Consider the following 14943-nt stretch of genomic DNA (forward strand, 5'->3'; position numbering starts at 1 on the left):
AAAATGGTCAAGACACTTATTTTAACTAGTGTTAACCACACACCAAAGAAAATAATGGATGTTCAAGCTTAAAATTGTATGAAATTAAATCCTTGAAATGCCCAGATATGATAGGGGAGAACTTCCCTTTTTTATTTCTTATTCTACAGTAGATGTGACACTATAGCTTAAAATTTACACTACAGTTTGTGTTTTTATTTGTAATTTACATCATGTAAACATTTTTGGTGGGACACAAATATGTTGACATTACTCAAAGACAATGTATAATTCAAATTCATACATTTTGGTGGCGTCATGTACTTTGTCTGAAAAACAGCTGAGAACCACTGTTCTAGGAGCAAAGATGGTTATTTGACTGGTAAATGGATGATTCATTTACTGGGGTTTGTCATTTCCTTCACATACACACATAAACATATACACATGTACGAGCCTCCATATAGACTTAAACCTTGATGAGTCTGTGGATCTGCACATTAGTTGTTACCAAATTATCTACATATCAAGTCTGAAAAAATGGGTCAAAGCTTTGTAACAATACACACTTTTCGGACCATATGGTTGCCCGTTCTTTAAACTGAAAGTGTCCAGAAATCTCCACGACACTTTGGACAGTGATAACATATTTTGTATCTCTGTCATCGGTACCAAGCTAAATATATTCCAAGATTGAGTTTTCACATTTCACATTACACATTTACACATTTTATAAATCCAGAGAATCACACCAGTCTGACTCGATTAAACAAATCCTGAAACAAATATGGCAATGTTTTGAATTTTATTGATTGTGCAGCTTGCCAGTTGCATTTGGAAACCATTCTTTTCCAGATTGAGGATCCAGAAACTATGTTCAAGACGAACTGGACTGGACAACGAGGGAATACTAAAACATTGATCTGACGGTTCCCTCACATCAAGTACTGTATGCATAAAGAGAAACCACAAAGTATTTAATATTGATTGAATGCACTGATTTGTAAATTAACGTACAAACTCTTCTCCCATGTGACTTTTTAGAGAATGCAGTGTAAGGTCATACATTCAGATATCTACACAGTAAAAGCTGCTGGTAAATTGATGGATCACCTGTTACAGAGATTTAGGAATTACAGTTTAACCTGATTTTGTTCAGCAAGTCATTCAGCAGCTGTGAGGACAGACTCATATAAAGCAATACGGCAGTAACTAAAAACATTGTCTGTAACAACAGCTTGACCAGAGAACCCTTTTGACAAGATAATTGAAAAAAAGAGCTAGGTTATGGTACATCTTGCTAAAAACCGTGAAGGAAGGACAAAACCAATTTGAATGTTAAACTTGTTAAATTTGTACAATCTGAAACTGATGTGCATTGTATGAGTGTGTATAATGTGTGTAGACGGATGTAATATGTGTGACACAAATTCTTTTTTTCAACATTACACAGATGTAAATGTGCATTTCTATGTTGTCGTTTTTTTCCCCATTCAAGTGCAGATGGAAATACTGATATTCTGAGGTCCTTGCGAGCCAAGAGACTTCCTCAGGAATTCCAAATAAAACTTTGCTGACATCACCCCGGATTCTTTTATTTCCTCTACCTTAATTTGTGCGGGCTGTGTACTACAGAGCTACTAGCTATTTAGCTACAGTCCTTTTTCCTAAGACTTCCTCAGATTGTACCAAATGATAGGGCACAGCACTGACTAACCAGTCCATGATTCTAATTCTACGAGGAGAATTCAGAAGAAACTCTGCCCCAGACCGCCGACCCTGAGTCAGCTGCGTGTTCTTGTAATGGTCATTGAAGCAAATAAGTCATTTCTGCATACGCTGATCCAGAATCAGCTGTATCAGAATAAGGACTCACAACTGAAAGGAAGCACGTGGTAAGCACTTCCGCAAGTCTGGATGTAAACACCTCGGAGTGAGACGTGGGAATGTGGACAGTTTTTAAACAAAATAACTGGACGACATGGGTGCAGCTTGCTGCTTAACTTGTTGGGAATGTTCGCTAAAGGGCACTGAGGGTAGCTGACAAATGCAGACTACATAGTTTTTGGTTTTAAACATTTTTCGATTGTCGCGTGTCGTTGCAGTCATTGTTTTTCGAAATCTCAGGTAGGTAGATAGCTCGCTGAAATCAAACCGTGATCACCAAAGTGTTGTTTTTCAAACATTCGCAGGTTAATAGCTGCTAGCTAGCGATCTTGCAGTATTACTATACTTTGAAGGTGAACCGGGCAGTTGCAAGCTAACGAGCTGACGTGCGGTGCACAGTACGGCACGAAGACAGCCGAGTACGCGTGTGTGTCCTAATTTAATCTCATTGCTTTTTCAGATAGCTGCGATTTTTTTAACTTATAAAGTGGCTATAGGTTGTCGTAAAACTAAGCAATATTTTCTAAGAAACGCAGATATACATGGCCATAACGGGTAGTGACAATTTAAGGGTGTCTTCCAGGTCACTAACCGTAGCTGTCCGAGCAGGTGGATAGATGTACATTCCGTCCAAAAAAAAGTTGAGTTTCAGAGGCACATTTCTGGCTGTCTGCATCACGGCTCAATTTTCCCGAAGAAAAAAAAAACACCCGTAGCAAACGAAGTCCGTGTGACAGTATTGTATTTCAGTGGATGGAGGGAGATTAGCTCCCATACTCTAGTAAATAATTAGATTCACATGGATTGTGCTGCGAGATGTTCATACCGTATCGTAATTATAGCTGAGATGTGCATAACCAACATTTCTTGCAACTGAATGGGAAGCGTAACCAGAGAAATGAAATACTGATGGTAGTTCTGTAATAAAAGGAAAAACAATGCCACACCTTGCTTGTCATTCGTGTATGCTGGTTCTAATTCGTGTACACTAGTTGTCCATAAAAAATTATTTGTACAAGAAGAAATTGATTGATAAAAAATTGGTATGATACCTCACGCTGAACACATGATTCAGTTAATGAGATTTGCACTTCCTTGGCAAGGCTTTTTGAAAGGGTCCATTCCGAGGGCATCCCTTTCATTTACAGCAGCCTGAGGCTCCCAGACAACTCCCAGAATCCTGCTGTGTCTTGGTTGCAGAAGTTGCCTGTAAGGGCTGATGCAGGACCAGTTTTGATGATTAACTTGTAATGGATAAACTTGTAGTTGGGTAATGTTGGTCTAGATCAGCGCTAACAGCCAACTTCTGTGGAGCCAGTTTTTTTTTTTTTTTCCCCACAAAAGTTTTCAGTGGGATAAAAGTCTGGCGGCCCTCATTCTCCCTCTCCCAAGACCATACCTTCACACTGCCACCAACACCATGACCGTAATGGTGTAATACTTCTATCCTTTTCTTCTGAAAATTTTCTAGAGACAGAAATCCAGGGTGCTAATAACAGTATGGATGACATTTGTACTGTGCTTGTTAAAGTTCTGAAAGCACATTATTGTGGGGGATTGGGGTGGCTCACTTCAACCAAAGAAGACCACCTGTACCACTGAACCTAGGTCAAAAATCACTGATAAGTATAGTTTTGCAGCCCTTGTGTGTGTCATTTGTTTTGACTGTCAGTGTATACCACAGTGTTTGTTGCAGGGAATGTAAGTGGAGAAAAGATGAAAAATGTGTTTATTCTAACCTGTCCTAAGAGAGTTGGCAATGCCAGGAGTTTGTACAGCCCTGTTAGGTTGAGTATTGAATGTAAGGTGCTATATTAATTAAATATATTGTTATGAGGATGTCTGCCTTGTTGTCTCTGAATTAAAGGGTTGCCACCACCATGACGGACTTCCAGATCCGGATGTATCGGGATGAGGACCAGGAGGCGGCGATGGAGACTTTCACAGTGGCCATGAGTGAGCACGTTCCTGCCGCCTTCCTGCACATGCTCAGACAGCCCCTCACCCAGGGCGCCCTCGCTTGTGTCTTCCTGACCGTCCTGGCTGTCACGGGGTCCCTGCTCCCACCCGTGCTCACTCTGGCCCTGGCTCTGGCCGCGTGCCGGTGGTTCGTGGGCCATCTGTTCTCCCGCTACATCGATGTCTGCCGCCGGGGCGACCTGGGCTGCATCCGGGAGGTCTACATGGAGAGGGCAGACGCCTGCTTCTGGGTGGCAGAGAGCAGGGGCCGAGTGGTGGGCACGGTGGCCTGCCTGCCCTCCCGGCAGCGCCCGGGGAGCCTGGAGCTGAAACGCATGTCTGTGCAGAGGAACCACCGGGGGCGGGGCGTGGCCCGGGAGCTCTGCCGGACAGTGGTGGAGTTCGCCCGCGGGAGGGGCTACCGCGAGGTCCTGCTCTACACCTCGGTGGTCCAGGCTGACGCCCGGAGGCTGTACGAGAGGGCGGGCTACAGAAGGGCTGGCGAGGCCGTGGTCCCGGAGATCCCAGCCAAGCTCATGAACTTCACCCTCATTGAGTACAGATACCAGCTCCCCGATGGGGACGGGTGAGGGCTACCGAATCTGGAGAGAGAAGACCAGTCACTGGCCAGTTTTAATAATGCATAAAGACGTTAAGACAGCCAAAGTATGCGAGGAAAAAAACACACAGCATATTCAAAATACATGCTGTATTTTTTCTACTGTGATGGGAGGAACATTCAAAGGATTTTCCCCACCCAAGCTGTTTTTGACTACTTGTAAAGTAAACAGATATATTTGATATTTTAAAGCAGATTCATTTTTGGGGTTTTCTTTCCATTTTCTCTTATTCAGTTGATCCTGGCCACAGCAGTGCTACACAGGGCTTTTAGAACGTGGACTTATGGAACTTTGCAATATGCACATATCCTTCTGTAAATACAGTTTTAAGCACAAGCAGTTACTCCCAGGTTGTCTAAGCCACTTCAAAGTTGTGAATGGTCAGCATTCTTGAACAGGAAGTGGATCTTTGGGTCATTTGTGCCCTTGGCCTGAAGGCTTTGTGAAGCTGCTTAATGTCATATGAGACCATATACTTCACAGAAGAGGAAGTGTCCTGCTGGCGTAGGGGCGCGTGCTCTTTTGACTGGGCCAAGAGCAGAGGATTTTGTGGATGTGTGATACCTCCTCCTATGGGCTTCTGTGTCTACACAGAGCAGACCATACAATTAATAACATGTCACTTGGTGAGTGAACTGATTCAGTTTGGCAAAGTACTACGATATGAGAAAAATACAAGGGCAAGACAGCAAATAAATACATACATATAATGTATGACAGCAAAATCAATAGGTGAGGCTTACAGCTAGTGCTTCAGAAAATTGAACAGAATGAAATTCAGGTGTGTCAACAAAAACATTCAGGCATGTGGAGGGTAATCCTGCTGTTTGATATTTGATGCCAGTTTTTGAAAGTAAAAAGCTTTCTGGTTCAAAAGCACAGGGCTGCTGTTGTTCAGGACCACTCTGCTCAGTTAGAAAGGCTTCGAAAGAACACTTCAAGACGCTGTCACCGGATGGGCCGGTCTGTACCGATTTGTTTGATTGTCTTCAGAGATCTCATCTCCAAGAAAGCCATCTGGCTCATCTCTGTGTTACGCAGTACATTTTACAATTTACTTTCTCAAAAGTTTGTGCTAAATTCCTAGTCATTGGGGCACCCTGGTGCATAACATCATTTGAATATGTAGGCATTTGGGCCCTGCAAACATTAAATAATGCATTTGTATGACAGAGAGGGGGGAGGGGAACAGGCCTTTTTCCTGTGATATTAATGCACAGCAGAGGCAGACCATGGGGGGTTGACCTGCCTGGGGAATTTGCAGTCTGACAGAGATCACATGTGGCTAAAGGTTTCCTGACATCCAGGGGTCACAGAGTCATGATCTCTGCATTCTGATAACACAAAACACTCCCTTCATTGGATAATGCTGCTCTAAGGATGGCCAATAGTGGACCTGGGTGTACAAATTAATCAAAAAACACAAAAGTTTGTGTGAGAGATGACGACTGCAAGTTCACATGAGCAAAGTATATCAACAGAGACTGACTTGAGAGGGGGTATTGTGTAGAAATAGTCTTCAGTTGGAGTGAGAGGCTAAATCAATTTAATACAGTTGGGTAGCAGAAGTACCCGCTGTTCCATTATGTCCAGGCAATAAATATCAAATTCCAAAGGAAAGAGGGAGTAGGAGCAAATGGAAATGAAGTGGAGAGACATTCTGTGTCCACAGCGGAGTAACACGGTGGTCACTGTATAAAATCTACCAGTTCTGTAAGGGATCTGTTGGTGATTTGTATAAACAGTGATGAGCTGCTTGTCACCAGTCGAGTTGTAGTAACGCTCATCACATGACTTAAGAATTAAAAAGCCATACACCCCATTTCATTCTCTACAAGTGTGTGTCCTCCCTGCCGTGTCATAACAGTCTTGCAGTGCTGCCATCTGGGGTGGAGGTTAATGTATCTGTGGGAGAACGTGTTTAAGATGACTTATACCCAAGTAAACAGATCTGACGATGAGGTCATCATTCCCACACAGAGGAGCAGGGGGTTGCTGAAACAGCCTCGGGATAAGCAAGGCCTCGTGAAACATATCCCACACTATAAATACATCCTTTAAACGCAATGGATTTTACATATATTTAAAATAAATAAATAAATGAAAACATACTGCATGTAATAGGAAAACATCTCGTTCCACTGGTAATTCATTTTATGCATGTATGTGATAATGTGCTCCAAACTGGATCATGTGCAGCCAAATGCGCATAGTAATATGAAAATAATTTAGATGTCTTGTATGCTCTATATTTTGAACTTATGAAATATATTACATTTATTTTGGATTTAATATTTTGTCATATATTGTCGAATGTAATTAATTTGTTCCTCAGGGAACAGCTTAGCCTAACAGTGTTTAGCTGAGGGCTGAATTGACCAATCAAAAGAGATTTCGTTCGTTTAGCGTTAGGCATATGGAGTTGGGATTCTTCGGAATTTCTGTGACAATTTAGAAGCCACGACCAGTGGAATATGGGGCTCTTTACCCAACACACACACGGACACACGGTAACTTTGAAGCTCTCTGAATGTTTGGCAACGAGAGCGCTTTGAAACTGGCCTGAAAAAAAATGCAGTTTGCAGAAGGTCGTGTACAGAGCCTGCGATAAATCCTCGTGTGTGCATAATAGCCGCTTTGCTCTTTAAGCGCAGCAAAACACAGGTCCCTCCTTGTTTGCTCGTGTTTCCTATTATTTTATGACCGCAAGGTGAATCTTGACAACGAATGTCTCGCAAGTTTTACCATGCCATTTCGAGGCCCTGACTTTATTTTGAGAGGGTTTAGGGCTCTCTGAGGGGAGACCGAGAGTGTAGACAGGAATGCGTATAGACACAGTTGCTCAAGGGTTAAGACGGTTTCTCAGACGGTCCGAGGCAGGACAAACACCCTTATTGATGCGCTACATTTGGCCAATGAATTAGCCACCGCGGAGGGCAATGGACAGATCGTTTTAGAGCGAGGTAGCTGGTCGAGTTCACCCCTTCATCATAAAACAGAATGTAAAATGTGTTGCGGATATGCTATAAATAACTGTATTAAATGCTTTAAGTGGCCCGTTATAATTTCAGTATGTACGGTTTATCCCAGTTTTGCTACGACCCTTGTGCAAAGTTACAACGACAGTGTCACTGTGTCAGACACATAATCCTGCATGTATGCCTTTACCCATAGTCTAATCTATGACGACGTCTAAGCAGAGCAAACTACAAAAAAAGGTCAGACGTGTGTAGCACATCTTTTAAGTCTATTTTTGATGTATTACACTCCATAGAATTCCTAAATGGATACTTAAAGTGCCGTTTTATTGTACCGCATAACTCTGGTGACGTTACAATCTTGATTGCAGACTGCAGATTTTACCCGATACCGTTATATGCATACTTTTTAAATCTTCCTTTCAAAGTGCCTAATGTCGCAACATTTCCAAGTATATGTCGGCTATATAGCCTACCATACAGTGATTTGTCTCTACTGAAGGAGCATATGCTGTAATCTCTATATGTAAAGATGTACTACGTTCTTCAGATGCCCTTATCCATTTTTAACCCATTACCTACTTACAGATGAATATTTAATGCAGGGAAATAGGTTAGTTATTCACGAGGACAGTGGTCCTCCACTCCAACCATGAAGTCGTGGCCATGGCTCTAGCTCTCTGGGAAATTTAAATAACTCACACATTTTCCCACAATTTTTTGCGCCACCTGCAGCTGGGAATAGAGAAACGCAAGCATTTCAAAACTAATTTCGTCCCTTGGTGACAATACACGTCTGTATTTATAATTATGCTGTGTTAAATGTTCTAATGTCAAAGTGCTACTTTTGATTTAACAGTCTATAACAATTCAAAGGTGTGCGAAACTGTGTCCTGAAACTTACCCCTGGCAACAATTCTTTGATTGGGAACGGCGGCTTCTCTCCGGACATGCGCAAAACGAGTCATCTGATGAGCTCAATCAACTGAAACAGGTGTTTGAAGGTTGTATTAAAACTCGTCTTCCGACATTACTTGTAAGTCACGTCGGCCACAAGAAGAATACCTGCGGTTCAAACATTCCTGAGTTCGACAGGAGGGTAGACTGGTGAAACCAGGAGTCTAGGGTGCGAGTGGAGCAGTGTTTAGTTACAGTAATAGCCTAATTGTGAATTGTCTTCAGTAGACCAGGGTAAGTAAGGACATTGAATATTCAGGAAGGACTGACATCTTGTTAATGCATATTTACAATGACAGGGACTTTGCAGACAGAATGAGGCCCAGCAGCGAGCTACCTAGCCAAAAATAGCGAGCTTACCTACAAAATAAGTTACAGCTGACCATACGATCCACGCTGACCGTGAGAGCCACTTTCTTCTTCGCAAAGAGCTGCACTCGTTTCAAGAGACCAGACATACTGAGCCTACACACACTACCTTATTTTATAGATTCAAGTAGATTCAAAATTACCAGGTGTACACCTGACTTGTTGCAGTAGGGTGGGTATGTGTTAACGTTTGAAGCACTTGCTTTATATCATTATTTGTTATACATGCATTACATTTATTAATTTGGCAGACGCTTTTATCCGAAGCGACTTACAAATGAGGTGAGTACAACACAAGCAAAAAACCGTAAGGAGTCAACAATATTAGAGCTGCATGACTAGGTTTCAATGGTTGGCCAGACAAAGTGTAAGCTAGCTCGTACAGATAACGATTGCGTCAAACCATTACATTACTTTTTATAGTTTAGCAGGAAAGGGTTTTGAGACATGAGAAATTCCTTTAGGTGGTAGTGTTTCAGGTTCTCAGGTGAGCGAGAGAAGGCTAATATGATATAATGCGCGAATAGCATCACAGTAACGTTAACAGGTACACAGCAGCCAGTAAATAGGCATCAATATGGAAAAGTGATAATGGGTATAACATGACAATAAAACAAAATTGCGGTTATCCTTAAAAACAACATACGAAACAGATGGTAGTCGTAATAATGGCCATGATAACAATGACAATGCTAAAAGCGATACTCTATAACAATGAAAGAGCTACGCTACACGATAAAAAAATTCAGAAAGGACTGATGTGATTTTGGATCAAGGTGGATCTAAATTCTGGGATCGAAGCAATGTAAGTGACGTGGCAAACATGGACCTGGTTGATAGATTTAATCCTCTGATTGTGTGATTTGTTCCTGTTGCACCTTAATATTTACCTGATGTTGGCAATTTGGAGAAGTTTCACTCCGCTTGCGTGAGAACATTTTTCCCGTCTGTCTACTTTGTTTACCCAGTCATCACCAGATGGCGCTATTAGCAAATTTTTTTGTCTGCTCACTCACTGGTGATCTTTATCTAAAGGTCTTTATCTATCATGTAACACTGCTAAATCTTCGTGGACTGTGATATTATATGTCATTGTATATGTTATTTTGGCAGTGGGTGTCTTGTTTTGGTCATTCATTTTAAAATTAATGTCATAATTAAATGGATTAGAGAGCTAATTAAATGGATGCCTGCCACCCATTTACTGTTTGCTTTGTATCACTGTATACTTTCCCAGGCTTGAGACTAATTACTCTTGTTTCATAATCGGTTCTAGACATTGCAAGAAGCATTACAAACCCTTTCTTATGAATAGGTGATGCTGATGTTTCTGTGCAGGGAGTGAAGGTGTATATCAATACTGTTTTTAAAGCTGCATGACATAGTTTGGCACTGCATGGAGCTAGTTCTAGTTCTCCATATAGTCAACAGGTGTGTGGCTAATGGTGTAGGAACAAAACTGAGAACCTGTGGGTCAATCCAGCAGACTGTTTTAGTGGCTCACAAACTTTGGTGTGGTGTGTCTATCTGCTGGTGGTTAGGACTGGCCCTGTAATAACCTAAAATGCTGTGTTGACATAATTCTTGGGGCCTAGAATAAAGCTTGTTTCCCTGGAAATCAGAATCGTTCCTTACAAAAGTGGTTGCCAGTGAATGAACCAGGATGACTGAGGGAAGATATTTGTCAGGGGTTCAGGCTTCATTCTTCAGCTTTGAAACCATACCAGATTTCCTCATCCCTCAGTCAGTCAGTACAGAGTCAAGCAGTGCACATTTTAGCACCCTTATTTTCCTTGGATAGACAAACTAGAAATGGCAGCTAAACATGTTAGCTTTGCATTCAGTTATATTAAGGAATGGTAAAAACCTTAATTGTGGTTAGGGTTGGCCTTTACGTTTATAACATTGCACTGCATAAAAAAAAAAGAGAAAATCTTCACATGGACATAAATCTTGCTGAAAACCTTCTTAAAATTAGACCGTAACCCACAGTATTTACATACGTCTATTCATCAACAGAAATGTGTTCTTAAGAATTCCTTAAGTGATTAATATTTTTTCTTCAAGTTTTCAGAAGGTATTTTGCTTTCTGGGAGCCACAGAGAACATTACTTCGTAAGCTATACCTTTTCATTGCTGTTACAACTTCATTTCCCAAGCATTTTCCCAAGGTTTTCCTTTCTCCTTATGATTAGCTGAGAACAGGAAAGGTTGTATTAAGTCCTCTGTTTAAGCCTTTTAAATCCCCAGCTGCTCTAAGTGGGAAATCAGTACTCCTGGTGTTCTCCTGGAATGCTGGAAACAACTTCTAATCCTGAAAAATGCAGAAAGAAGTTTGGTTTTGTTTTAAAAAGAAACTCCTTAAAGCCAGTCCTCTTTGCTGAGACCTGAAGCAGCTGTTCTCCAGGTATCCCAGTGAATCCCAATTTGAGCACAGCAATGGCATTTCACTGCCTGTAATTATTGCTAACTCCTCCTCAATGAACATTGATTGGGAAGAGTTGCATCTCTGATAATTAGCACTTCATTACTAAACAAGTTATATGGATGGAGTTCGGGGGGTATTGCAATGTGGTCTTTTTCGTACCAAGTTTGTATTCACTAAAAGATAAGATGTAAAAATGTTAAAAAGATGTAAAAAGCCCTTATATAGCTTTGTATAAAACTGGGAAAAACAATGTGAATAAAAAGGAAGTGTACCTAGGAGAAATGTTTCTCAGAACATTGTGTTCCATACACAGTTGTTGTTCAACAGGTGCTACATGCACTACATCATGAGCGATCCTTTGGATAGTTCCCTCATCAGGACCATTTGGCTTGAGTGAAACACTTCAACTCTCAGTGCACTAGGACCCAGGTTGTCTCTGGCTTGCCTGCTTATTCTCTGCAATTAGTACAGCCCTCTAGTAGATGCCCTAGTTGTTTTCCTCATTTTGTTACTTTTTGCCACCCCCTGTGTCTTTGGGCAGGGGCAGAATCAGGATGTGGATTGCTTTGCCCCCCCGAAACTCGGGTCAATCCAGAAACATTTTGACTCGATAAACAGAGATGACAAAGTTAGCAGACCAGCACCTTGGATGATGGATCTTCGCGGTGATTGAGAACATTACAGGCAGTGCCTACTTCCCATCCAAATCCCGCCCCCCTCTTCTACCCCCCTCCCCCTCCTTTAAAAGGACAGGGGTTCAGAGAGATGCCATCAGAGAGCGCTGGCTTGGTTACAACAACGAGCAACATGTCTATGAACAGGAGACACTCATATACGCCGCGGGTGAGTACTTTCAGTGGCGGCGATTTGCATATCTGTCGATTTCCCAGCGTGCCTGGAACCTACAAAGGAGTAGACTTTGTCAGGCTGTGTGAATGGTGTTCAGCCAATGAGGAGGACTTCACCTGTTCTGTTGTCTTCAGCTCTCTCCTTTATAGTTTGTGTGGTTGAGACTCTGTTGAGCATTTGCAATGACTCATTTTATGGTCTGGTCATGGGTTTTAGAAAGGACTTCAGGGCGCACCAGAATGCAGAAATTCCAGGGATTTTTAGCCTAAAAGGGCTACTGGGATTCTAGACCTGCACAGATTTTGAAAGAGCAGGGATTCCCTGTGTGGGAACACACGCCGCCTATAATGATGCCAGCTCTCTGACTGTAGCACATTTCATCACTATAAGTTCCAGCTGTGTCTGTAGGTAGTACAACAAGTTTTAGATAACTGTAAGAGGGACTTCTAAACCTTTTTTTTCATTGTTAAAATTGTTCAGATTTTTGTAAGGACCCACTTCACATTCTGCAGAGGACCCTGGGTAGAAACCTGCTTTAGCTTGTTCATTGTCACTTGAGGAATAGATCTTAGTGTGGTTTTGTCAAAGGATAGAGTTAATGTGTACTTCCAGAGTACTGCCAGCAGTGTTACCCGTGCCACAGTATCCACTGCCTTTCATATATGCAGATGTCATATTAACTGTACCGTGTGAATCTTTTCTGTGGTTAGATGAGGAAGTAAGAAAATTTTGTGTCTGGAAAAAATTATATGCTGTGTCATATCACACCTACTGTAACCGTGGCACTGTGCAGATCTGCTGATCCTTATGTTATATGGATGTGTCAGTCTAATCATCAGTACCCACAAGTTTATCTAGTTCACATCTGGAGTAGTGGGTTAATATCAGCACCTGCTCTGCGCCTGTGCTGTGTTAATAGCCAGCTCTGGGTTAATATCAACAAACATGTCATTTCAAAAAGAGTGCAAGCTGCCCCAGAATACTTTGCAAAATCCAGGAAATGTTTAGTGTGGTGTTTCAATGAGCTTTACCATGTCTGTGCTCACCAATCACAATTTCATCTCAAACTAATCCCTCAGCCCCTGATGGTCATGAGCCTTGCAGAACCCTTTCAGTCTCTCTCAAAGTTGTTTCTTTCCTCCCCACGAATAATGAACTTGCTTGTTTGTATAAAACATGTGACAAAGACATCACAAAGTTACTTTCTCTAGCGATGGCCTAAGGCACGAAGACTAGGATCTTAAAGTTGGTCTTAGTTCTCTTGTTTATCCTGGAGGGAACAGAGCCGAAACAAGCTGACAACAAGTCTCTGTGTTTTGGCAGAGACACCATGACATCTATCATCTAGAACCAGTGTGGGCATCAGGACCATATGACAGGAAGTGGTAGGAGCTGGAACCATGTCACAGGAAGTGCTGGTTTTCCCAGGCCTGTCCTGGCAATTTTTGATTTATTATTTTTGTAGAATGGAACATTAATTTCCTGTATGCTTTGTGATCTGCCACAGTTGGCGATAATCAGCGGGCCAGCAGCCCTTTGCGCAGTGTAATGATGACACTGGAGCATGTGCAGAGTTCTGTACCAGTTGCATTCAACATGAATACAAATTTTTCCATTATACTTCAGATTTTACAGCAGTGTATTTTTGGAAAGGCACAAGTTGAAAGCGCATACAGATTATGTATTAATTGGACCAACTAAGGAAGGGGATTTGTTTTGGAACAAAAGCTGGCACACACCTGTCCCTCCAGCATTTGAGTCTGGCAGACGTCCCCCCAGGCAATGAGTATAATGAATACTGAGAGCCAAACTACTGGGGAAGGGTTTTTAAAGCTGCAGCAAGTGTGCAATGTCGTAATTGGAGTCCTTTCAAAACATCTTTTTTTTCCCAATTTATTAATATTTTCTTTAGTGGTTAGTGTTAGCACGACTGCCATGTCTGTTTTGCTGAGAAAAAAAAATGCCAGTTGGAAACTGTTGAAAGCACCAATGGCGGATTAAATATGTTGCGATTTTTCTCCTCTGCAACTTCCCAGGAGGAGATGGGGTTCTTGTGAGGCAAGTGACTGTCGTTAAAACAAAATGCTCATGTGAATCAACAGGGCTGTCCTAATGTCTGTCTTGTCTCTGTGGGAGAAGTCTCAGCCCCATTGGCCTTTCTATAAAAACAGGAATAGGTGGGAGTTGCCGTGTTCTGTCACAACTGTCATTACAGTCACATGTGTTACGAGACACATTCTCACATTATGGCACAAAGGCCATATCCTGTGATTCATTCAAAGCTAAGACACCCCCCCCTTCCCCTGACAAATGGTGAAGTATTTATATTGTCCTCATTTGTAATGGCTCTGATGCCCGTGTTGTGTAAATTGCATGGTAATTTATGCAGCTCATAATAGCCCATTTGCCTGTTATGGCTTTGAACAGTCTAAGCCCTGTCAATCATCTGAATGGCTCATAATGCATTTGTGTGAAGATCAGCGTAGAGCGCTTATTCACACACAGGGAATTTGAATTTATGATGCAACCGCTGACATGGTTTTGGGGGGAATTTTTGAGCAACAAATGCATGCTCATTTGACATTTCCGCTACATTTCTTTAAACTTTTCCTGTGGCTCTGTTATCTGGAGACTGTGTGTGACTGCAGTCAGTTTTAGTCAGGATGCTCAGAAGTGCACATATGTATTTAGGAATGTTGGATTGTGATAATGCAGCCTTCATTTAAAAACACTGATCTGATCAGGTGCTGACTATGTGCTTATACAGGAAGTTAACAAGTATGGATCATAACGTGGCTGCTCATGGAAGGAACAGGTACTCATCATGCTCGGTCATGCAGGGAGGGAACAGCTAATGACAATGTTTGGTCATATGGGAAGGAAATGAGTACCAACTCTACTTGGTTATACTAGAGTT

The 14943-nt window shown here is 41.9% G+C and overlaps 2 protein-coding genes across 2 annotated transcripts in view; both read left to right on the plus strand.

The window, feature by feature from the left end:
* The first annotated feature begins 3737 nt into the window (after window positions 1–3737).
* Window positions 3738–4483, plus strand: LOC118792884 (probable N-acetyltransferase CML1). Its single transcript, XM_036550713.1, has one exon. The coding sequence runs from the start codon at window positions 3747–3749 to the stop codon at window positions 4413–4415; it is 669 nt and encodes a 222-aa protein (XP_036406606.1). The 5' UTR covers window positions 3738–3746; the 3' UTR covers window positions 4416–4483.
* A 352-nt stretch (window positions 4484–4835) lies between these two features.
* The window catches only part of LOC118793034 (dynactin subunit 1-like), a 39471-nt gene continuing 29363 nt past the window's right edge, over window positions 4836–14943 (plus strand). Inside the window, exon 1 of the mRNA XM_036550981.1 lies at window positions 4836–5071. Within this exon, the coding sequence (XP_036406874.1) occupies window positions 4901–5071 (171 nt within the window). The 5' untranslated portion in view covers window positions 4836–4900. The remainder of the gene's footprint in view (window positions 5072–14943) is intronic.

This window comes from Megalops cyprinoides, chromosome 18, assembly GCF_013368585.1.
Source record: "Megalops cyprinoides isolate fMegCyp1 chromosome 18, fMegCyp1.pri, whole genome shotgun sequence".
NCBI classification, from domain to species: domain Eukaryota; kingdom Metazoa; phylum Chordata; class Actinopteri; order Elopiformes; family Megalopidae; genus Megalops; species Megalops cyprinoides.

Excerpts from the sequence above, each read along its gene's own strand:
- LOC118792884 (XM_036550713.1), top strand. The coding sequence starts at position 3,747 with ATGACGGACTTCCAGATCCGGATGTATCGGGATGAGGACCAGGAGGCG.